We start from the raw sequence: 24,169 nt of genomic DNA, 5'->3' as shown, positions 1-24,169 counted from the left end.
GTTGTCCGAGGCACGCCTGTATTGTCTTTGCTTTGTGCTTAGGGTCATTGTCCTGCTAGAGGGTGAACCTCCAGCCCAGAGCACTGTGGAGCAGGTTTTCAGACTTGGCTCCATAACCAGGGGATATTCCATGGAACACCTTTGGCCGGACTGAACCAATAGGCATCACTATCACAGCCTGCCCCGGCCTCATAAAATACAGGCAGTCCCGGGTTATGAACATCTGACTTACGTACAACCCATAGTTACGAACCACCCCCTTACTGACCAGAAGTTAAATTTTTGGCCCTCTAACAATGACATGAAAATTCATATTAAGCCTATTATATTGAAAATTCGTGGGGGCGTGGGGGTTATTCTCCAGCTCCCCGCAACCCTGTATGGGACAAGCGGTTCTGAAAATGTGTGTGTGTGTGTGTATTGAAAATTCAAGTTACATACACATCACACGCACATCGTCTGAACCGCTTGTCCCATACAGGGTTGCGGGGAGCTGGAGAATAACCCAGGCAAAACAAGGCGCAAAGCTGGAGGGTGAGGGGACACACCCAGGATGGGACGCCAGTCTATCGCAAGACACCCCAAGTGGGACTCGAACCCCAGACCCCCCGGAAAGCAGGACCTGGTCCAACCCACTACACCACCGCGCCCCCCTCAGGTTACATACAATGATTCATAATAATAAACAGACACTACTTTGCAATGTGTATGAAAACATTGTGTCTCTACAGTGGGTCGTTGGCTCTTGGGTGGGGCCCGTGAGCCCAGATAGGAGTAAAACTTCCTTCTTTTCAGTCGAACCACGTTGCTGTTAACAGTGACTCATGTACGGAACCAACTCATAAGCATTTGCTAAATCCAAGAACACCACACGGAGATCTGTTTTCTCCTTCTTGGCAGTCTGAATCTCATGCCAGATCATTCTGGTGTGCTTCAAGCACCCCAAGTATCCTGGAAGCCCTGCTTTCTGCACAGAGGTACCAATCAGCCTGTTGGCTTTTCAAGTATGCTAACTTCATCACAGGTGGGTGCGGTAGCACAGCGGGTTTAGCCTGTGCCTGCTCTCTGGTGGGTCTGGGTTGCCTTGCAACAGACTGGTGTCCCGACCTGGGTGTGCCCTCTCCCCCTCTAGCGTTGTGCCTTGTGTTGCCAGGTTGGGCTCCGGCTTGCCGCGACCCCACTTGGGATAAGCGGTTTCAGACTCTCTGTGTGTGTGTGTGTGTGTGTGACTTCCTTGCTACAACACCAAAGAAAATCTTCCCTTCAGCACTGAGAAGGCTAGTAGGCCTAAACTAGCCTACCTCAACAGTATCCTTCTCCTTAGAAATAAAAACAGCCATCAACAACCATGAAAATTTTAGTGCACATTAAAGTACCCGGTATGGTACCCCATTTGGGCCGGGTGCAGAGGAGGCCCTTGCCTGCCGCCCTACATCTTGTACCTCTACCCACCTCTGGGGGGACACATCCATTTCCCACTCTATCTCCCCTACATGGGGTATATCTACCGGCAACTCAAGTCCGCCATCATGCTCTTTACCAGAGTATACCTCACACAGATAACCATCCAGCTCCTGCTTTTCTACCCTTAACATCCCAGACTTCTTACCAAATAGAGCCTTCACAAACTTGAAAGGATCTCTGAAAAACACCACACTGGCCAGCTCCTTCTTCCTCCTCCTCCTCCTAAGAGCCTCCGCCCTCCTTAATATAGACATTATACTTTTTATACCTGCCGGCAAAACACAAATACTCTCCCTTTCCCCCTCCTCAGCTCACCTCCATCGTCTTTCAAGCTGCTGCCTTCTCTCCATGACAAGCCACTCTGTCCCTACCTGCTGCCTTAACTTCACAGAACCAGCTTCTCTTTATTCCTCACCTGCATTATTCCAAATCACTCTATCCTGTAGTTATAAAAAACCTCCCCCAATCTATCTAACATACTCTCTGCTGACCCCTTCAACTTACTCAAGATGCCAACTAAATCATTATTTACAGTATCCCATACCCCAAGTTCTCTACTTACTGGCCACTTAACTTTTGACTGTTGCCCCCTTTGACTTTTCCTTCCCTGGTTTAACCCCTCCTGTCTGCACAACCTCACCTGCCTGGCTTTACCATCCTGCAACCCAGTGCCCAGTCCTCCTTCTATGGTGCCAGGGGTACTGATATCCTGCAGAGTCTGGTGTGAAACCTGTCACTGAACTTCAACCGACTGACTTGACTTCCCAAGAAGTAGTGATCAATGCGGGGCCCATGCCTTCCCACATCAAGGCACCTCCTCCTTCCCTGGTGAGCCCTCAGGCCCCTTGCCAATATCACCTTCCTCCACCCACACACACAAATCTGCAACTGTCTTCCATCATCATCCAGACTGGTTCCCCCGATGTACAACTCACTGCTCGCAGCCATTTATATTCTATTAATAGTCTTTATATCCCTTACAACCACACAACATAAACACTCAACTCTCCCTGGTCTGTTATACATATTATGCTTATTTTGCTACATCACTTACCCAACAGTTTTGCTTTGGATTGAGCAAAACACCCCAGTAAGGAGTTAAGTGGCCTTTAATACTGCTTGTTCTTGGGGTGGCCCGTGCTCATGAAAATGGGAAAACAAATTACTATAGAAGTTTGTCATGAACTGGTTGCTTTGTATTGCATGAAAATGAGAAAGGGAAGAGTAAGTTAAAATTCTTGTCATTGTAACTAGACATTTGTAGATTACTTTTGCTGAAATCATGTCTATGATTGATACTCCTATTTTGGTGGAAATTGTTTAGTCCTTCCTACAAGAACAAAAGGAGGCCATTTAAAGGTCTCTTTTTGCACTCTGGGGAAGACAGGTGTAGATATATATTATTTGTGCTGATGATGGCAAATGAGACGTATTGTGGAGTTTTGTAAAGTTTTGAGTTTTGTAAATATTGTCCATAGTTCTTGTTTGTCACTTACTTGGGCACTTGCAGAGGTGCTCTTTAGTTAGGGCTGGGATGAGTTGGAATCTAGGCGATCAATCAAACCCAAAGCTGAGCACTGAGGGTCATGCAGTGGCACAAAACCGTAAGTGGGGCCTGTAGTGCTAAGGGGCAAGCTCAACTAGGTCTTGGAGCCCCGTATCTAACAGTTTCTGGGGGACTGTGACATGACCTGAATGACAAACTAAAGAGGCTCGCTCAGCTGGTGATGCCAGCCAGGTTGTAGGGGGTATTATCACATGACTACCATCTGCTCCATAAAATGGTTTGAAACACTCTACAACCTGTAATTTCAGATGAAGGTTGCAGGGAGAATGATGTTTGCCTGTACCTTGACACTGCAGGGGTAGATGTCACCCTCAAGCATTTTTTTCATCATTGAGGGCATTGCAGACTATGTCTTTTTATTGTGAACCGCTCCAATCCTGTCACTTTTGTGAGGGCCAAGGTCACACAACTGTAGACTGTAAGGGCATTAAATGTAGGTGATGCATGGAGAATGGCCATCAAGCTAGAAACTGTGTGGGCTGTCACTGCTGTGCTTGGTGTGGGGGATAAATAGAGCTATCTGTCCTACAGCTGTCTCTGCAGAAGTCCACCCATACTTTAGACGGGACTTCAAGGATGGTGGTGACTGAGGAGAACAAGAGGCTGATGCAGTCAGCAGAGGCCAGGGAAGAAGGCAGTGAGAGTGGCAGTGGCTGGCATTGTCATGGTTGCGCTTCGCGAGGACGGACTCAAGTGCAGAGTTTTGTAAGCAGACGTTTACTAAAGCCAAATCGGAATCCAAAAGCAAAGTTGAGGGACAGGCGTGGGTCAGGCGATCAGCAAACGTAGTACAGAGGGCTAGACAAAGAACGAGGTCAGGAATGTACAGGCAAAGGTCGATATCGGAAGAGTTACACTGTGGCTTGGCTCGAGAGGAAACAAAGGAGGCAAAACAAGGTTCAGCATCTGGGCTTCCTCGGCGTCTCTCTTTATTGCCATTCCTATTAGGAAACAGCAGGTGTCGCCAATGTGCCGGCTGCAGGGGACATGACAGGCATGGACAAACCTGCTTTAGCTAGCACAGCTGTTGAGTCCTCGGATGGAGCGGTTACTGTTGTCCCTGGCAAGAATAAAGACCATAGTGTGATCAGAAGAAGAAAAAAGTGCACAAAGACGGTGATGGATGTACAGACACAACACCAGAAGGCTAAGAAGCATCTTAATCCTCATCCACCATCCTAGGTGGTCACGGGGTAGTAGGATAGTTGAAGGAACCATCACACCCTTCTCCCCAGGTTGAGATTTCCTCAGACAGTGCTGGGGGAGTTAGACCAGGGATCTGAGGTTGATGAAACTACTGTGTAATTTGAAAATTGAATATTTTATTGTAGGGGCGGGGTGGCACGGCAGGCTCAGCTTGTGCCCACCATGTGGTGGGTCTGAGGTTCGAGCCCTGCTTGGGGTGCCTTGTGACAGACTGGCATCCCATCCTGGGTGTGTCCCCTCCCTCTTTGGCCTTGCGCTCTGTGTTACCGGGTTAGGCTCTGGCTCGCTGTGACCCCATTCGGGACAAGAAGCTTCTGACAATGGATGGATATTTCATTATTTTATTTGCATGTTCTTATTGTTTCTAATGTTTTAAGTTGTTAAATTGTGGTAGTTGGTAGTATGGTGGAAAGAAACTAACTGTAGTTAAGAATCACACGTCTGCAACTATGTCTCTCCTAGTGTAATGCAGAAATTGTATTTTCTATGAGATGTACGTCCTTTTGGAGAAAAGTGTCTGCTAAATGAATAAATGTCAGTGTAAATGTAGTTTAATCTCCTTCTAAATTTGCAGTTTTGATTTAGTTGATGTTTTCCTCCTAAGCAGTTTACAATGCTTATCTACTTACAATTGTTTAGCTAGTTGTACAGCTGAGTAATCTTAAAGGAACTGTCACGACCTCGACCGCACCCCAGATGCAAACACCTAGCTGTAATCAGCAGGGCAAGGTATAAAGAGTGTCACTCCACCACTCCCAGGGTGCAGAATCTCATAGCGGCAGCTGTCTATCCTCCATTATCAACCTTCTAGTTAACCTTGCGTCTCCCTTCCTTGTTCCCCTTTCCTACTCCTCATCCCCGGACCCCGCAGCTTTGACCCTCGCCTCGTCTCAACCACGATCTCAGATCAACGTCTGCACCTTAGTTCTGGCCCAACACCTGTCCCTGACTGTAAGTATTGCTTTGCTCCTTCAGTATTGTAAAAGAAAACCCCACTTTTGGGTCTTACCCATGTGCACTATAGGAACAGTTTACAGTAAATACCTTTCTCAAAGGTGCTGCAGTCAGAAGTGTAATTCAAACCTGCAACCTTTGGATCCAAAGGCAGCAACTATAGCCACTACGCTACCAGCTAGCCCTACAGAGTTTATATTAGAGTCACTTTCTACATCTCAGATAATTTAAGCTCTTTTAAAATGGGATGAATACAACTTATGTATAGTTAACATAAAAAGATACTTCTTAGTTGTGTTAGACCAAATTCTCCATGTTTCAGTTCCATGGAAAAAATCACCAGTTTCACTTTCAGGTTTATGGGTTTGAGCCTATAGGATTCATTTCTGTTAACTTTCTGCTGTAAATAATTTACTAGAAAAACACAGCATATCAGCAGTTCCGGGAGGTCATTTTAAAGGTCAGACAACTGTTTTCCAGCAAAGTAAATAGCAGCATATTTTGGAGATATTTATTTAGTAGTTTTGTGAGTAGTTCCTGAGGTATGTATGCAGTGTTGTATCACATGGGGTTTTTTCATGTGATATATCTAAAATGGTTGTTCCTCAGTTGTAATTTTGGTGCTTACAATATGTTAAAATTGACTTTCTCTTTTAATGTTAATGTTACTAGTATATACGGAGGGCAAAGATTTTTGATTTTAGCTGCCCATAGCTGATATATGTCCTTGTTTAATTAATCACTTGAATGTATTTTGTAAAATCTTCGTAGTTGAATTTTAATAGGAAGCATATTAACAAATTGGCATTTAATCCTCATCCTGGAGATTTTATCTTCATGTGTGTTTTTAGGTCTTCATTAATTTCCAGATATAGAATAAGCCAATAAATGGAATGTATACAAATACAAGAATGTATAATTGAAGAAAATCCTACTGAACGAGACTTTTTTCTTATTGTTTTGTATGTAATTTGGTCAAGGTTTTAAATTATGGGAGGTGTCAAAATGTTTTATCTTGATTGCAGCAAAAGTACAAATTTGCACTTTTTACAAAGTTGAGTGAATTACCCTTTAAAATGCCACTTAGGCTTGTAGCAAATAGCTTGTAGCAGAATATTATTTATTATAAACATTATTAGGTCTCAGTGTTCTTTTCAGGTTTCAAGTTTCAAGTTTCAAGTTTAGTGTCATAGGTACAAGTACCATGTACAAGTATGAAATTCTTCTTGAATGCTTCTCCACAGACTATGGACAAAAACAACAGAAATACTGCACAAAACAAAACAATGACAATGACAGTGAGTAATGTGAATAACATTGACAATGATTAACAGTAACAATAATAACAATAAATAACAGTAGACAGCCCGAGAAATCAGAATGTGAGAATGAGAATACGAATGTTTAAGTGACAGTGTAATTTACCAATGTGCTTGGAAGGAACAGTCCAACTCTAGTTACAAAAGGTGGCACATTGGTGAGTGTTGTATACTCTTACAACAGTAGGGTAAAAGCTGTTCCAGTACCTAGCAGTGCGGGTTCGAATAGACCTGAGCCGCTTTCCAGATGGCAAAAAAGAGAAAAGTGCCCGTGCAGGGTAACTATGATCCTTCATGATGCGCATCATCTTTCTGAGGCAGTGTGTGGTATAGGTGTCCTGGACTGCTGGTAGCTGTGTGCCGATGATTTCCTGAACTGTTTTGATCACCCTCTGTAGGACTTTCTTGTCCTGTATGGGGCAGCTGCCACACCAGGTGTGATACACAGATGTTATCATAGTCCTACCTGTAATAATGAAAGTATCAGAAAATATTTTTGTTTATCTTGCTTGTTAATAAAGGAATATTGTTTCAGTAGTTCAAATTTATTAATTTTAGCTCTTTAAGCCATGACCTGGAATGAAAAATACAGGACTGAATATATCTGTATTGGCAGCAAGAAACAAGAAGAAAATCTGAAAATGGTGCCAATGGTCTAAACCTCCCACTATAGTCTAATTGATTGAAAGTGTGTAGATGGTGGGGGGTGCGGTGCCACAGTGGGTTTGGCCTGTGCCTGCTCTTTTTTGGGTTTGAGGTTCGAGCCCTGCTTGGGGTGGCTTGTGACAGACTGGCGTCCCGTTCAAGGTGTGTCCCCTCCCGCTCTGGCCTTGCACCCTGTGCTGCCAGGTTAGGTGCCGGCTTGCTGCGACCCTGCTCAGGACAAGCGGTTTCAGACAAGGTGTGTGTGTGTGTGGGCGTGTGGATGCTCTTCAATTATTTTATTGTAATATGTGAATGAGTTATTGACCTGTTTGACTTTTAAATGCACATCATTTACTGTTCTGTTTACCCAGTTCAGTCTGTATGAAGTTTGCATGTTCTCCCTGTGTATGTGAGGGTTTCCTCGGAGTGCTCTGGTTTCCTCTCACAGACCAAAGGCATACAGTTCAGGTGAACTGCTGACTCCAGATCGCTTATAGTGTGTGACTGGGTGACTGGGTGACTGAGTGTGTGTGTGTGTGTGTGTGTGTGTGTGTGTGCGCGTGTGTGTGGCTACCCTGCGATGGACTAGCATCCTGTTCAGGGTGTCCCAGCTGTAGCCCTCAGCCTATTGTTACTGGGATAGTCTCCAGACTGCTATGACCCCAACCAGGACAAGCAGTGAATGAAAACGGATGGATTATCTGACATTAACAAGTGCATTAATCAGGTTGTTTTTTGTATGTCTACACCTGATGTCTACAGAGACCCTTACCTGGTGTGTCCCAGACTAGAGTTCTGAGGTGGAGGTGCTGTCTCAGAAATTAGTCACTCTGGGGAGTGTAAGGAGATGGAAACTTCTTCAAAAATGAGTCTGAACAGAGGGGAGCTGTGTATGTTTGTGCTTCTACACATATTTTGAGATGAACTCAGTCCTGCCTTAAACCTTTGTATCCAATAAATAACTGAATATTTATTATATTGAGGGGGTGCGGTGGCGCAGTGGGTTGGACCGCAGTCCTGCTCTTCGGTGGGTCTGGGGTTCAAGTCCTGCTTGGGGTGCCTTGCGGCAGACTGGCGTCCTGTCCTGGGTGTGTCCCCTTCCCCCTCCGGCCTTACGCCCTGAGTTGCCGGGTTAGGCTCCGGTTCCCCGCGACCCCGTATGGGACAAGCAGTTCTGAAAATGTGTGTGTGTGTGTGTGTATTTATTATATTCAATTATTATATTAAATTTATTATATATTATTATAGAGGGTGCGGTGGTGCAGTGGGTTGGACCGGGTCCTGCTCTCCGGTGGGTCTAGGGTTCGAGTCCCAGTTGGGGTGCCTTGCGACGGACTGGCGTCCCGTCCTGGGTGTGTCCCCTCCCCCTCCAGCCTTACGCCCTGAGTTGCCGGGTTAGGCTCCGGTTCCCCGCGACCCCGTATGGGACAAGCGGTTCAGAAAGCGTGTGTGTGTGTGTGTGTGTGTGTGTGCGCGCACGCGTGTGTATGTATGTATATTATTAAATTTAGATGTTGTTCAGAGAGTAGAGCGAGTCTGAGTGCAGCACTGCAAGTCTTCATGGTAAAATGAAATATGGAATATCTGTGTCCACTGTGTGCAGCAATGAGACAAGGTTCACTGAAAGATCTAAGTGACAGACAGATGTTGACTGGAATGTCTATTAGAGGTTCCTATTTGTGACCACAGAGTCCAGCAGGAGAGAACAGCCTCACCTGTACCCAGCTGTGTGTCCATGAAGAGTGACTGGTCAATGGAACACCCACTGAAATTCCAGCAGGGACAGTTCAATGGAAGGTAGAAATTCTTGGAAATTAAGATATGTCTGTGCTGTCTCCATGTTCATGTGACATATAATATCTACACCCAAACACACACTGTCTGAAACTACTTTCCCAAAGCGGGGTCACAGCGAACCGGAGCCTAACCCAGCAACACAGGGCACAAGCTTGGAGGGGGAGGGGACACTCCCAGAACAAGACACCAGTCTGTCACAGGGTACCCCAAGCAAGACTTGAACTCCAGACCTGCCAGAGAGCAGGACCCAGCAAAACCCGTTGCACCGCTGTACCGCTGCACCACCATGCCCCTCTATGCAGTATTCAGATAAGCTTAACTAGGAGGTTACAGTGACAGAAAGACTTACTGGAAAGTCTACTAGAAGTTTCTTATTTGTGACCACAGAATCCAGCAGGAGAGAACAGACACACCTGTACCTAGCTGTATGTCCATGAAGAGTGACTGCTCAATGCATCAAACACCTAGTTTCCAACAACAGTTTCCTACAGAAGAAGACAATTATCATATACTACACAGCCCTTGTGTCTTTTCTATTTATTACTACTTTTTATATTTTTTTCTATAATTCTTTTGTCCATATTTGCCTGTATTTACACTAACGTTTATTTAGCAGAGATCAACTGGAAAGACCAGAGTCAGTACACCACCAGGCAGATTTATCTACTATTTTCAAGGTACATAACCATTACGACTACTACTGTAAATGTAACAACAGTTGAGCCCTTCTGGGACTTTGACTAGAACACAATTTTCATCTCTGCTTTCTTAACCTGTTCACAGTTCCTTCCCTGCTGTGCTGACAAAGGGGGTTGCAGGTATTGGAAAAACTGTGTCTGTGCACAAATTTATTCTTGACTGGGCAGAAGGAAAAGCAAATGGAGATACTGATTTCATATTTGCTTTTACTTTCTGGGACCTAAATCTGATGAAGGGTAAAAACTACAGTCTGATAGAACTCCTTCACCACTTTGTTCCAGAAATGAAAGAGTTTGGATCAGCTGAGCTTGAAAGGTGCAAAATCTTGTTCATCTTTGATGGTCTGGATGAGAGTCGACTTCTTCTAGATTTCCAGAACAGTGAGAGCTGGTTTGACGCAACAAAGTCAACATCTTTGGATGTGCTGTTGACCAACCTCATTAAGGGGAATCTGCTTCCCTCTGCTCTCATCTGGATAACCTCCAGGCCAGCAGCAGCAGGTCAGATCCCTCCTGAGTGTGTCCACCAGGTGACAGAGATACGAGGGTTCAATGATCCTCAGAAGGAGGAATACTTCAGGAAGAGATTCAGTGATCAGGATCTGGTCAACAGAATCTTTACACATGTGGAGTCAACAAGGAGTCTCCACATCATGTGTCATATTCCTGTATTCTGTTGGATTTCAGCCACTGTTCTTGAGAAGCAGTTTGATAATGAAGGTCGTGGAGAAATCCCCAAGACTCTGACACAGATGTACACACACTTCCTAATCCTTCAGTCAAGTCTAAAGAATGAAAAGTATCAGAAAAATCAAGAAACTGAGCTTGATAAGATTTTAAAATCAGAAAGACAATTCCTTCGTAAACTGGGGAAACTGGCTTTTACAAACCTCCATACAGGCAATCTCCTATATTATGAGCAAGATCTGAGACGCTGTAACATTAATGTCAATGAAGCTTCGGTGTACTCTGGAGTATGTACAGAAATCTTCAAAGAGGACTATGGACTGCATCAAAGGAAGGTTTACTGCTTTATATATCTGAGCATTCAGGAATATCTTGCTGCTTTATACTCACTTTTATATGAAAAAGCCACTATTAACAAATCAATACTATTTCCCAATAAGACCTGGTCTGACTTTCTGAACAGTTCAGTGGATAAGGCCTTACAGAGCAAGAATGGACACTTGGACCTCTACCTCCGCTTTCTTCTTGGCCTTTCAATGGATTCCAATCAGAGTCTGTTACAAGGGCTACTGCCAGAGAGCAGAAACAGATCATTTGATACTGAAATAATAGTCCAGTACATCAAGGAGAAGATCAGGGAGAATCTGTCTCCAGAGAGAACCATCAATCTGTTCCACTGTCTTAATGAGCTCAATGACAATTCTTTAGTGGAGGAAGTCCAAGGTTATCTGAGCTCAGGAGAGCTTTCAGCAAAAGACCTCTCACCTGCACAGTGGTCAGCTCTGGCCTTTGTGTTACTGATGACAGACAAGGAACTGGATGTGTTTGACCTGAAGAAATAAATCAGATCAGAGGAAGGTCTTCTGAGGCTGCTGCCAGTGGTCAAGGTCTCCAGAACAGCTCTGTAAGTACTCATGTCCAATGTTTAATTCATTTATTGCAGATTTGATATATAAATTTTAGCTTTACAGGTTGCCGCTATTCTTGTGGGAAGAAAACATACAAAAAAATCTGGGTCAGTTCCTCAGATAACAGGGTCTCATGCAATGAAAAATGTGTACAGTGGCATGTGAAAATATATACTCTTTTTTCATGAAGCAATCTTTGTATTGCTCAGTATTGTAGCATTTTTGTCAATTACAATTAAATGAAAAAGTATTTAACCCAGCAGGGGTGCGGTGGTGCAGTGCCAGAGCGGGTTTGGCTGGGTCCTGCTCTTAAGTGAGTCTGGGGTTCGTGTCCTGCTTGGAGTGCATTGTGATGCACTAGTGTCCCCTCCTCCTCCGGCCTTGCTCCCTGTATTGCTGGGTTAGGCTCCGGCTCGCTGTGACCCCTCTCAGGATAAGCGGTTTCAGAGTTTCAGACTGTGTGTGTGTGTGTGTGTTTGTGTGTGTGTGTGTGTGTGTGTGTGTGTGTGTGTGTGTGTGTGTGTGTGTGTTTAACCCTTTCCAGTTTCCTTTGCTTTTGCAGCTTTTTGACATTAAATTTGTTCACATATTTTTGTTAGTTTGAATAGTTTATGAGGGGATGCGGTGGCGCAGTGGGTTGGACCACGGGCCTGCTTTCCGGTGGGTCTGGGGTTCAAGTCCCGCTTGGGGTGCCTTGCGACGGACTGGCGTTCCGTCCTGGGTGTGTCCCCTCCCCCTCCGGCCTTACGCCCTGTGTTACCGGGTAGGCTCCGGTTCCCCTGCGACCCCGTATGGGACAAGCGGTTCTGAAAATGTGTGTGTGTGTGTGTGTGTGTGTGTGTGTGTGTGTGTGTGTGTGTGTGTGTGTGTGTGTGTGTGTGTGTGAATAGTTTATGAATGGAGCCTGAAAGAGAAAAACTGACAGTGTGGAAGACAAGGAAATGTGCAATCATCGGCGTGAAAAAGCCATTGCCTCTTCACAGTCTTGTTGTGCCTAAGGTCACTGCAGTGTCAAAGAGAAATATTATGATAATAAAATGTCATACATTTTTAGCACAGTCAGTTGCTTTACATGCTGTTGAAAGAAAGTGAATTCATAGAATCTGACAATAAACAAGCTTGTATTTACAATTTCTTGATTACCATTTAAATTTACTACACACATCTTGTGATGCATCTTGACATGTGATAAGTGACATGCAATCTAGAATCATGCAGGGTCATCAAGCACCGCTGTCCAGGTCACCAAACCATGGTTTATCAGACCCTAGCCTGTGACTAGGTAGCACAACCTTAAACCCACTGCTCACATTTTCTGATCCACAGCTATCTAGATGCCTTCTCCACAGTATCAGTAACAACAACCTTCCACCAAAGCCTCAACAACCTACTTCAATAGGCACAGACTTTGGCCTCCATCCATTTCAGCTGCACTGTTCCATCAGTTTCTCATACTTCTTTTTTTGCTCATTGGCATTCTCCATGCGTTTTTCTCATGCTGCTGTAAGCTCCAGCAGGACAACGTGTGTAGAAAGTTTAGACAGCAGTGTTGGGTACCGTGTGTGGGAACAAGGCAGCAGCAGTTGTGGAAGAAGTGAGATGGAGATCAGCAACTTTTTGTCCTGTGCCTCCATTCAACTCGGTTCCCTCTTGTCCAAGGTTGTTACCAGACTCTGTGGATCTGTCTAAACGTTACATTCCCACAGTGTCCCTCCCTCCACTTTCACTCAACAGGGAACACTTGCGGCAGATCACGAGACACCCGCATAAAAGGGGAGTTAAGAGCGCAGCAAGGTGTAGAACCTCCGTTCAGCCTTGCTTCTCGCTCGTGTGCCTGCATCTTGTCTCCCATTTACCTCGGTTTCCCTTTCCTTGTCCTTCTTCCCGAACCCTTCTCCCGTGTCTTTGAGTCCTCCCGGTATCCCTTCGACCTCCAGCCTGTCTTTTGCCTATGTTCGCACATCTGTGACCCTTTGCCTGGTTTTTTGGACGACGAGTTTGGATCTCCCTTAATAAAGCACCCTGAGCTCCGCACTTGGACCTGGCGTCTGTCTTCCAGGAGGAAAACATGACACATAGCTCCTGGTGTTTTGTAGAACCGCTGCATACTGTTTAAAGGTAGTTGTCAATTTCTTCCTTACAGCAGAGCAGCTGCTCACTGCTGCCCCAGCAGCCATCTCTGCTAGAAATCCTGCAACAGTGACAGTCTGTCTTTTTTAAAAAATACATCTTTACTCCACCAGAGCAGCTCTTTCATCCCCATTCATTGAACTGCTGTTACAATACTCTGTTCCCTATTTACGTAGAGTGGTTACTTTCCTTCAGTCCTGGGTGTGTCCCCTCCCCCTCCGGCCTTACACCCTGTGTTGCTGGGTTTGGCTCTGACTAGCCGCGACCTCGCTTGGGACAAGTGGCTTCCGTAACTGCGTGTGTGTGTATGGGTTACTTTCCTCACAGAAGGCTGAAAGCCAGGCTTCCGACTCAACCTGTCCAGACTGCCCTCTTTATGCTCTGTCCAACATCTCTCCAGCTGCCACCAGTTTCTTCTAGGTTGTCAACCAGTATATTTTTGTCAAACATCCCAGCTCGTACATTTATCACATGCATCTTGTGATGTACCTGGACACTGCATCAGTCATGTAATTGCAACACAGTATAGTTCCAATTCCTAGTCATACAGTTTTTGCAGCTGCTGTGGCACTCCATATTTAGGAAAATATGACAGTAAAAAATGCTGACAGTGGTGCTTGAAAGCTTGTGAACCCTTTCGAACTTTCTGTATTTCTGTATTAATACGACCTAAAACGTGACCAGATTTTCATGTAAGTTGTAAAACTATATAACAAGATCCCTATTAAACAAATGAGACAGAAACATCATACTTGTTCATTTATTTCAGAGAAAATGATCCAATGTTACATACCCATGTGTGGCAAAGGTATGTGAACTTTTGCTTTCAATAACTGACCTGACTCCCTTGTGCAGCAATTAGCTGACCTTTGCAACTAAATGTTTCCAGTAACTGTTGATCAGTCTGCACATCAGCTTGGAGGAATTTCAGCCCATTCCTCCTTACAAAACAGCTTCAACTCAGGGATGCTGGTGGGCTTCTTTGCATGAGCTGCCTGCTTCAGGTCCTTCACCAACATTTCTATAGGATTAAGGTCAGGACTTTGACTCAGCCATTCCAAAACATGTACTTTCTTCAGCTTTAACCATTCTTTGGTAGAACAACTTTAGTGTTTAGGATTGTTGTCTTGCTCCATGACCCACTTCCTGGTATTTGCTGCTACAACTCAGAATTCATAGTTCCATCAACAATGGCAAGCCATTCTGATCCAGAGGCAGCAAAGCAGGCACAAACCAGGACAGTGCCACCACCATGTTTCATAGATGGGATGAAGCTCTTATGCTGAAATGTGCTGTTGGCCCTTTGCCAAAAAAAAATAAAAAACTTCTCATTTGAGCCAGAAAGTGCAATTTTCGTCTCATCTGTCCACAAAACATTATCCCAATAGATTTCTGGCTTACCCATGTGGTATTTAGCAAACTGTAGGCGGGCAGCAATGTTCTTTTTGGAGAGCAACGGCTTTCTCCTCGCAGCCCTGCCATGCACACCACTGTTGATCAGTGTTCTTCTGATGGTGGACTCATGAACACTGACATTAGCCTATGGAAAAGATGCTTTTACATGCTTCCTGGGGAGGGTAACAATGGAGTTGAATTTCTTCAATTTGTACAGGATGTCACTAACAGTAGACTGGTAGAGTCCAAATTCTTTAGAAATGGTTTTGTAACCTTTCTAGCATGGTGAGCATCAACAACTGTTTTTCTGAGGCCCTCATAAATCTCCTTTGTTCAAGCCATAAGATACTTCCAAAAACCTGTGTTATGAAGATCAGACTTTGATAGTGAAGCCCTACATTTCTGTTCTTGAAACAATGTAGGGCCACCCCCACCCACATCTGATTGTCATCCCATTGACTGAAACACCTGACTTTAATTTTCCCTTCAAATAAACTGATAATCTGAGAGATTCACATAGATTTGCCACACACAGATATGTAACATTGGATCACTTTTCCTCAATAAATAAATTAACAAGTATAATGTTTTTTTTTTGGAGGGGGGGCGCAGTGGTGCAGTGGGTTGGACCGGGTCCTGCTGTCCAGTGGGTCTGGGGTTTGAGTCCTGCTTGGGGTGCCTTGTGATGGCCTGGCGTCCCGTCCTGGGTGTGTCCCCTCCCCCTCCAGCCTTATGCCCTGAGTTGCCAGGTTAGACTCTGGCTCCCCACAACCCCATATGGGACAAGCAGTTCAGACTGTGTGTGTGTGTGTGTGTGTGTGTGTGTGTGTAAGTAATGTTTTTGTCTACTTTATTTAGTTTTAGGACTTGGGTGAAAATCTGAGGGGGAGGTGCGGTGGCGCAGTGGGTTGGACTGGGTCCTGCTCTTCAGTAGGTCTGCGGTTCGAGTCCCGCTTGGGGTGCCTTGTGACAGACTGGCGTCCCGTCCTGGGTGTGTCCCCTCTCCCTCCAGCCTTACGCCCTGTGTTACTGGATAGGCTCTGGTTCCCTGTGACCCCGTATGGGACAAGCAGTTCTGAAACCGTGTGTGTGTGTGTGTGTGTGTGAAAATCTGATCATATTTTAGGTCATAGACTTTCAAGCACAACTGTAGGCTGGTTCATGTAAATTAACGTTTTACATGTGAAAACTTCAAGTCTTGCACCACTTTAGTGGTATGTTTTATTTATAAGCATCTGTCCAAATTTGATAATTTTAAGGCTGAACCAGTGCGGACTGACAGAGAGATGTTGTGAAACTCTGGTATCAGTTTTCACCTCAAACTCTTCACACCTGAGAGAGTTGGACCTGAGTGACAATGACCTGCAGGATTCAGGAGTGAAGATAATCTCTGCTGGACTGGGGAACAAACATTGTAAACTGGAGATACTGAGGTCAGTACTACTGGGGAATAAACACTGTACATGATCAGTAATGTGTGTGTGTCAGTGAGAATACAATGTTGAGTGTATGTGTGTGTGTGTGTATTTCTCTACAGACTATCTGGCTGTTGTGTCAAAGAAGGAGGCTGTGCTTCTCTGGCTTCAGCTCTGCATTTGAAGCCCTGTTCACACCTGAGAGAACTAGATCTGAGCTACAACCACCCAGGAGACTCAGGAATGAAGCTGCTCTCTAATCTACTGAAGAATCCACACTGTAAACTGGAGACACTGCAGTAAGTAGTCTGTGCATGTGTGTGTGTGTGTGTGTTGTTACTACTAACCCTTTATACATGTGTGTAAAAGTAGTTCTACCAAATGAATGAGTCCATGTGTCAGTGTGAGAAAAGTATAGTGCTCATAGTGTCAGTTGCTCTCCCACTGTCACAGGGCTCTGAGTTTCCACACACACTTCATAGTCAGGTTGTGTGTGTCTCTCAGTCACTGTGTGTCCTTCTGCTTCTCCTACAGTGTGGACCATGGTGGACAGTGCAGGATTAGACCAGGACCAAGGAAATGTAAGTGTGCTTGTACTAAATGCATTTTAAATTACAGAATTGGGTGAATAATTATGGTGGCTCATAGATATTAACTGAGAATGTTGTTTTTTTTTTTTGAAATAGATGTGAAGGTGTTTAAGGTAACTTTCATAAATGATGTATAAAAGATGTATAGATCTTATTTTTATCAATTTACATTTCTGCCATACAATTTCAAGGGGTTATTTTTTCCCTATTAAGAGTAACTCTTACAACTACCAGTTGAAAAACATGGTTTGGACCATTAAATCACAACCACGTGTTGTGGTAACATGTTGAAGAGATTATTTGTTCAGGAAAAAATAATTACCAAAGAGTGAATAGACAACATATCTGTACAGCACAGAAGGTCATGTTGTCACTTGGCAGTAAGTAGGCTGCATTTTCACTCAGTGGACAAATGAAACACTTTAATACACTGAATTTTGAAAGTATCAGTAACTTTACAGAAAGCAAACTTCAGTAGAAAATCATGTGGAATACAAAGTAGATAATCATTGAGCAGCATGGTTGCGTAGTGAGTAATGCTGCCATGTCACACTGTCTGGGAGGTGGGTTTGATTCCTGCTGAGTTTTCATGTTCTCGTTTCATGTTCTCCACATGTCTGTTTCCTCTGGGTGCTCTGGTTTCCTCTCACAGTTCAAAGACATGCAGTTCAGGGGAGTTGGTGATGCTAAATTGCCATTAGTCTCTGAATGGGGGAGTGACTGTGTATGTGCGAGTGTGGGTGGCCACCAACGATGAAGTGGTGTTCTGTCCAGGTTTTAACTCCCCCCCAGCCTTGTCCCCAATGCTTCCAAGAAAGGTTCTGGATCACTGCAGCCCTGCTCAGGATAAGTGGTTATTGTAATTGGATGGATGTATACTATTGCATTGATATCTATTGCACATTTAAACAGGGATTAGGTAAAACCAATATACAGTGTGGGGATTTTTAACACAATTTTAAATGTTTCTTTACCCTTTTCCATCTGCAGACTTCTGTCAGCTCACACTGGCCCACAACACAGCACACAGAAGCCTGTATCTGTCTGAGGACAACAGGAAGGTGACTTGGAGGCAAAAGGAACAGAAACATCCTGATCATCCAAACAGATTTGACTCTTTACCCCAAGTTCTGTGTGTAGAGAGTGTGTCTGGTCGCTGTTACTGGGAGGTTCAGTGGACTGGAAATGGTGCTAAAATAGGAGTGACTTGTAAAGGAATCAAGAAGAAAGGAAACAGTGATGAATGTCGGCTTGGATTTAATGACAAGTCCTGGGTTCTCTGCTGCTCTGATAGGAGATACTTTGTGTGGCACAATAAGAAATGCACTGCCATACCTGTACCCCCCTCCCCCAGAGTAGGACTGTATGTGGACTGTGTGTCCGGTACTCTGTCCTTCTACAGCGTCTCCTCTGGTGAATTGACCCTCCTGTACAGGTTCACCACTATATTCACTGAGCCCCTCTATCCTGCATTTTGGGTTCAGCGGGACTCCTCAGTGTCCTTGTGTGAGCTGGATTAGGAAAGCAAACACACATACACAACATTGTGTAGTAACTGTGCTGAATGTGTAACTAATGTTCTAATTATAAAATGTCATTCTATAAACGGTTCATTCAGGCTTCTGAGTTTGATTTCATCCTCTGATTTCCATGTTCTGGTGGAGCTTCTATACTCCAAGCTTCCATGTTCCATTTCTTTGGTTCTTGCTGCCTTCTTTGGAAGTCTTTACGCTTTTTCACTGTCAGATTGAACATTTGTTTTTTGGCAGACTTCTTGACAGTTTCAGACTGAACTGTATTTCACAATTTTTAAAGATTTAAAGATTTGTTTTCTTACTATTTAGTCCCAGATATAGGGTCACACAAAAGTAGTACCACAGAGAGATCTTGAGCCCATAATCTTTTTCTCTCCGAAGACAGGCCTGTGTGTGTGTGGATGTTGCTCTCAGGGGTTTGAATTTCTTCGTTTGCTTTCATTTTTTTTTCCTGCTTACTATTGCAGTGGAAGGGGGTGCGGTGGTGCAGTGGCGCAGGGGGTTGGACCGGGTCTTGTTCTCTGCTGCGTCTGGGGTTCAAGCCCTGCTTGGGGTGCCTTGTGATGGACTGGCATCCTGTCCTGGGTGTGTCTCCTCCCCCTATGTCCTATGTTGCCAGGTTAGGCTCCAGTTCCCTGCAACCCTGAATAGGACAAGCGGTTCAGATGGTGTGTGTGTGTATATTGCAGTGGGTCACACCTTTTGGTTTGTGTTATTTTAATTTATACAGTCAACGGTGTTATGGGGCCTACGCTGTTACTTTATGAAACAATTGCATGAGTTGTCCACATAAAGTCATTACCTGGAGTGTCAGGGGCATGGGTCCTGCTATTAAGAGAAATAAAGCTTTAAAATTCTTCAGAAAAGTGAAGTTAGCAATTGCTTTACTGCAAGAAATCCATCTTTGCCCAACAGAGCATTTGAAACTGAAAAAATAATATGTTTGTCAAGTTTATTTTTCTTCAGGTTTATCTGAAGTTCTGGCTCGCTTTCTGGACAGCATTTTACACTTCTGAATGTTTATGCCTTGTGTCATGTTGAGTGTAGGAGACCAGGAGAACAGACTCAAATGCTGATGCTTAAGTCACTTTATTTGTATCACACCAGGGTTGCACCCACAGATCAGATCAGAGCAGAGCAGAGCAGAGCAGAGCAGAGCAGGAAGCCTTGGAATATGGGTGAGGAGAACCTCTCTCAGTTTTAGCTTCCACGACCAGGTGCATTGGAGTGGGTGCTTTTATACTGCGTCTCCGGGGTTGTCACCGGAAGGTCGTGGTGGTCGTCAAGCATGTGCTTGCTAGGCGTGCAATCATTGGGCGTGCCAAGGGTGCCAGTGACAGTACTCCCCTCCCTACAGGCGGCACCTGCCGCCCTATGGCATGAAGGAGGATGGCCCCTGGGGTGGGGCCTGGGCCGGTCTGGATGGGACCTGAGGAAATCAGCAACAAGAACAGGGTCCAGAACATCAGACGCGGGCACCCAACGCAGCTCCTCTGGGACATAAGCGTTCCAGTCAACCAAGTACCACAGGCCCCCTCGCCATCGCACGCATAGAATGGGTCCTCATCGACTGCCACTGACTTGACTGGCGGCCTCGATGTGACATCACCAGGTGCCTGGAGAACAGAGGACCTGCACGGTTTGAGCAAGGAAACGTGGACAGTGGGGTGGATTTGCAAGTCTGGGGGCAACTGCAGCCTATAGGAGACAGGCATGACCTGACAAAGGACCTCAAAGGGGAGCTGTGGTGGAAGCGACTGATATCCTGTTGTAGTCGCTCCACTTGCTCATTGGACTGGGGGTTGTAGCCAGAGGTGAGGCTCACCAAGATGCCCATCTTTGTGGAGAATGCCTTCCACACTCGCAAGGTGAATTGGGGTCCACGGTCAGACACAATGTCCTCAGACAGACCGTATAGACAGAAGACTTGTTGGAATAGTGCCTCCACCACCTCCAGGGCCGTGGGCAACCATGACAAAGGGATCAGGTGGTAGACTTTGGAAAATCAGTCAATAAAGGTTAGTATCACAGTCTTACTATCTGAAAGGGGTCTACTAGGAAGTCCACTGCTACATGAGACCAAGGCCGCGAAGGCACTGGCAGTGGTTCCAGCAAGCCAGCAGATCTCTGTGTTGGAGTTCTAGCTTGGGAGCAGATTGTACAGACCTCCACGTACTCCTGGACATCCTCCTGCATGGAGGGCAACCAGAACCTCCCTTGGAGGAGGGACAGTGTTCGACGCATGCCGGGGTGACCAGCCATGGGAGAATCATAAGCCCACTGCAGGAGTGTTGGTTGCATTTTCACAAGCACATATTTCTTATCTTCCGGTACCATGGGTGGACTGGGCTCCTGAAAGAAGTGCCAGCATATTAAGGCTACAACACAGTTCTCGGGTAGAATCGGTTCGGGGTTTTCGGTCGGGGCATCACTGGCAGACAGCCGTGATAGGGCATCGGCCTTCATGTTCTTAGAGACCGGCTGATCATTCATTGGCATCCATCAGTCTAGAAAGACCATGGAATTGCGCCTTGGTTTTGTCCACTTCATGGTGGTTTGCATCGCCGGCCATGACTGTGAAGGCCCAATCGAGAGTGACAGTCCTTGCCGCAGTTGCAACAGATGTGCTGGGTGCCATTCATATGTTCCACTTGAAGCCTGACCTTCCTGCGTCTTCGCCTCTCCTCAGCCTGTAGTCGCAGCTTTTGTTCGCCACGTCCCAGACCTTGATGAAGTTCCCGCCTCTAGCTGCAACGATCAGTTGCCAGCTCCTCCCAGCCGTTCACATTAATGTCAAGCTCTCTCAAATCCTTTTTGCACACATCCTTGAAGCGCAAATGAGGCCGTCCGGTTGGACGTACAGCAAAGGCCAGTTCCCCATACAGGATGTCTTTCGGGATCCTTCCATCATCCATCCGACAGACGTGCCCTAGCCACCGTAGCCTGCGTTGCCTGAGGATGGTCTGCATGCTTGGCAATCCAGCCTGATTAAGGACGTCACTGTTAGTAACTTTGTCCTTCCACGAGATCTGGAGGATGTGTCTGAGGCAACGCAGGTGGAATGTGTTCAATCTCTTCTCCTGGTGGGCATACAAAGTCCACGTTTCACTTCCGTAGAGCAGAACTCCAAGAACGCAAGCACAGTAAACTTTGATCTTAGACCGGCTGATATGATACAGTAAATTGGAATCTGGTAAAGAACAAGGCCCATTGGGTCTGGTATGGGTTCAACCGGCATGCTTTCTGAAGATACTTTAGGTTACGGTGGTCAGTTAGTACCACGAAGGGGTGCGAGGCCCCTTATAACTACTGCCTCTATTCCTCCAGGGCTAATTTAATAGCAAAGAACTCTCAATTTCCAATGTCATAGCTCCACTCGGCTGGAGGCAGCTTTCGTGAGAAGTACGCACTGAGGTACAATTTTGGTGGGTCACAGCCCTGACTCCGACGTCTGAGGCATCCACCTCCACCATGAATGGCAGTGTGGGGTCTGGGTGTCATAATATTGGTGTTATCGTGAAGCAACTCTTCAACTCTAGCAACGCTCATTGTGCCTGCTCACCTCAAGTCAGACAGGTCTGCTTAGGTGCCGTAAGGGCCGTGACGGGGGCAGCTATGGAGCTGAAACCCCTGATGCATTTCCTATAGAAGTTGGCAAAACCCAGGAATCATTGCAAAGCCTTAACAGTTCTCTGTTATAGCCAGTCAATCACCACCTGAACCTCTTCTGGGTCCATAGCCACGCCCATATCATTCAGGATGTAGACCAGGAACGGCACTCTTGACTCGTAGAAGAGACATTTTTCTCCCATGACATAGAATTGGTTTTGCAGGAGCCATTCTAACATTGTCCCTACCTGGAGGATGTGCTGTTCCCAGGTCTTGGAGAAGATCAAGATGTCATCCAGGTACACCAGGATGCAGTTATCCACGAGGTCTCCTAGTAAATGATTGACAAACTCCTGGAACACTGAGGGTGTGTCAGACAAACCAAAAGGCATGACCAGATACTCATAATGACCCAGGGTGGTGCTAAAAGCGGTCTTCCACTCATCTCCCTCCCTGATGCGATTAGGTTGTATGCACTTCGAAGGTCCAATTTCATGAAAATCTTTCCACTATGCACTCATTCTAAGGCTGCAGTGATCAAATTCAGAGGATGGGGGTATCGCACCATAATAGGGTTCAACCCACAATAGTCAATGCAGGGACGCAGGCCCCCGTCCTTCTTTCCCACAAAAAAGAAACGTGTAGAGGCTAGTGTTGTGGAAGGTTGAATATAGCCTGCCTTAAGTGCTTCAGTAATATACTCTCGCATGGCCTTTGTTCAGGGAGAGACAGGGGGTACCCCCGCCCACAGGGGGGTGTGTTTCCGACCTAACTTTCTTTGACTTCTTTACTGATCTCAATATTTGGTGGAATTAACACAGTCTGTATGAGTGTTTTACCTTGGTTGTTATACCTGTTCCAAAATCTACCAGGCCACCTTTTTTTAAAAATGAGAAATCTTGATCTCTAGCTTCATCTGGAACAATAAAAGGCCAATTAGGTTATCTAAACTTTATCAACCTAAAGATAAGGGTGGAACTTTTGTGCGGAATACAAGATTTTACTATTGGACTGTACAGATTAAACAAATAACTAATTAGTTCCAGGCTAGACCAGAGTTGCTGTGGGTGGGTATGGAGTCATCCCACCCAAGACTGTTAAGATCTTTGTTTTTCATTCAGAAATTTCCTAAGATCCCATCTTTATCCAAAAAATTTTCTCATATTCAACACTCGCCTTCCTTGAATAGATTTTAAGAGACACCAGGGGAACCAAAACCCAGATCTACCCCCACCAATTCACCACATCAGACTCCCGAAATGGCTGTCTAAAGGGGTATTGGATATATCATTTTTATTTTGCAGATGAATCACTGGTGAGCTTCAACCTTTTAAGAAATAAATACTTTTGTTAGTTGTGTCCATAATCCAGGGCAGCAATGAAGTGACCAAGTTATAGGTATTTGCTGCCCTGGATTATGGACACAACTAACAAAAGTTGAGAATCAGCTCATCACACCAAATGATTCCAGGGGCATGTTTTCTGAATTATATACAAGTTTATCAAATGCTGGCACTTGCTCTTTTGATGCACTGAGGGAGATTTGTGAACAGGACCTTGAAGTGACAATTTAGCGACCGTGAGTGGTCGTCTATGTGCTGAAGTCTTCTCAGTGTGCACCTCCCTCAGCATCTAGGAAAAAACTTCAAATTCATTCACGGAATTGATCTCAGTCCAGTGCGCCTTTACAGTATGTTCCCAGGGATGTGTCAACTGTGTTTTAAATGTAAAGCCTCTCCAGGCACTTCCATCCATCCATCCATCCATCCATCCATCTTCTTACCCGTTTGTCCTACTAGGGTCGCGGTGGCAATAGGGAATGCAGAGCAGCGCAGACGCCCCTGTCCACTGTAACTTCCTCCAGCTCAACCTGGAAGATATCCAGCCACTCCCAGGCCAACTGGGAGATATAATCTCTCCAGCGGGTCCTGGGCTGACCTTGGGGTCTTGTCCCAGTTGGCCATGCCTGGTATAACCCCAAAGGGAGGCACCTAAGCGGCATCCTTACTAGATGCCCGAACCATCTCAACTGGTTCCTCTCAATGTGGAGGAGTAGCGGCTCTACTCTGAGTTCCTCCCAGATGGCTGAACTCCTCACCCTGTCACGGAGAATGAGTCCCACCACTCTGCAGAGAAAATTCATTTCAGCCACTTGTATCCATGATCTTATTCTTTCAGTCATCACCCAGAGTTTATGACCATAGGTGAGGGTAGGGACATAGACCGACTGATAAATAGATGTAGGACTAC

At 45.4% G+C, this 24,169-nt stretch overlaps 1 protein-coding gene across 1 annotated transcript; it reads left to right on the top strand.

Moving 5' to 3' along the window:
• The first annotated feature begins 3,607 nt into the window (after window positions 1-3,607).
• LOC108930654 (NLR family CARD domain-containing protein 3-like) lies at window positions 3,608-18,295 on the top strand. Its single transcript, XM_018746018.2, is given in 6 exon segments — window positions 3,608-3,687; window positions 9,736-11,241; window positions 16,108-16,203; window positions 16,308-16,484; window positions 16,720-16,766; window positions 17,766-18,295. Coding segments are annotated over 6 exon segments (2,436 nt in total).
• Window positions 18,296-24,169: the final 5,874 nt, after the last annotated feature.

Source organism: Scleropages formosus, chromosome 6 (genome assembly GCF_900964775.1).
Source record: "Scleropages formosus chromosome 6, fSclFor1.1, whole genome shotgun sequence".
Lineage (NCBI taxonomy): Eukaryota > Metazoa > Chordata > Actinopteri > Osteoglossiformes > Osteoglossidae > Scleropages > Scleropages formosus.
Note: the sequence above shows the minus strand (reverse complement) of the source record. Positions and strands in the feature narration are given on the sequence as shown.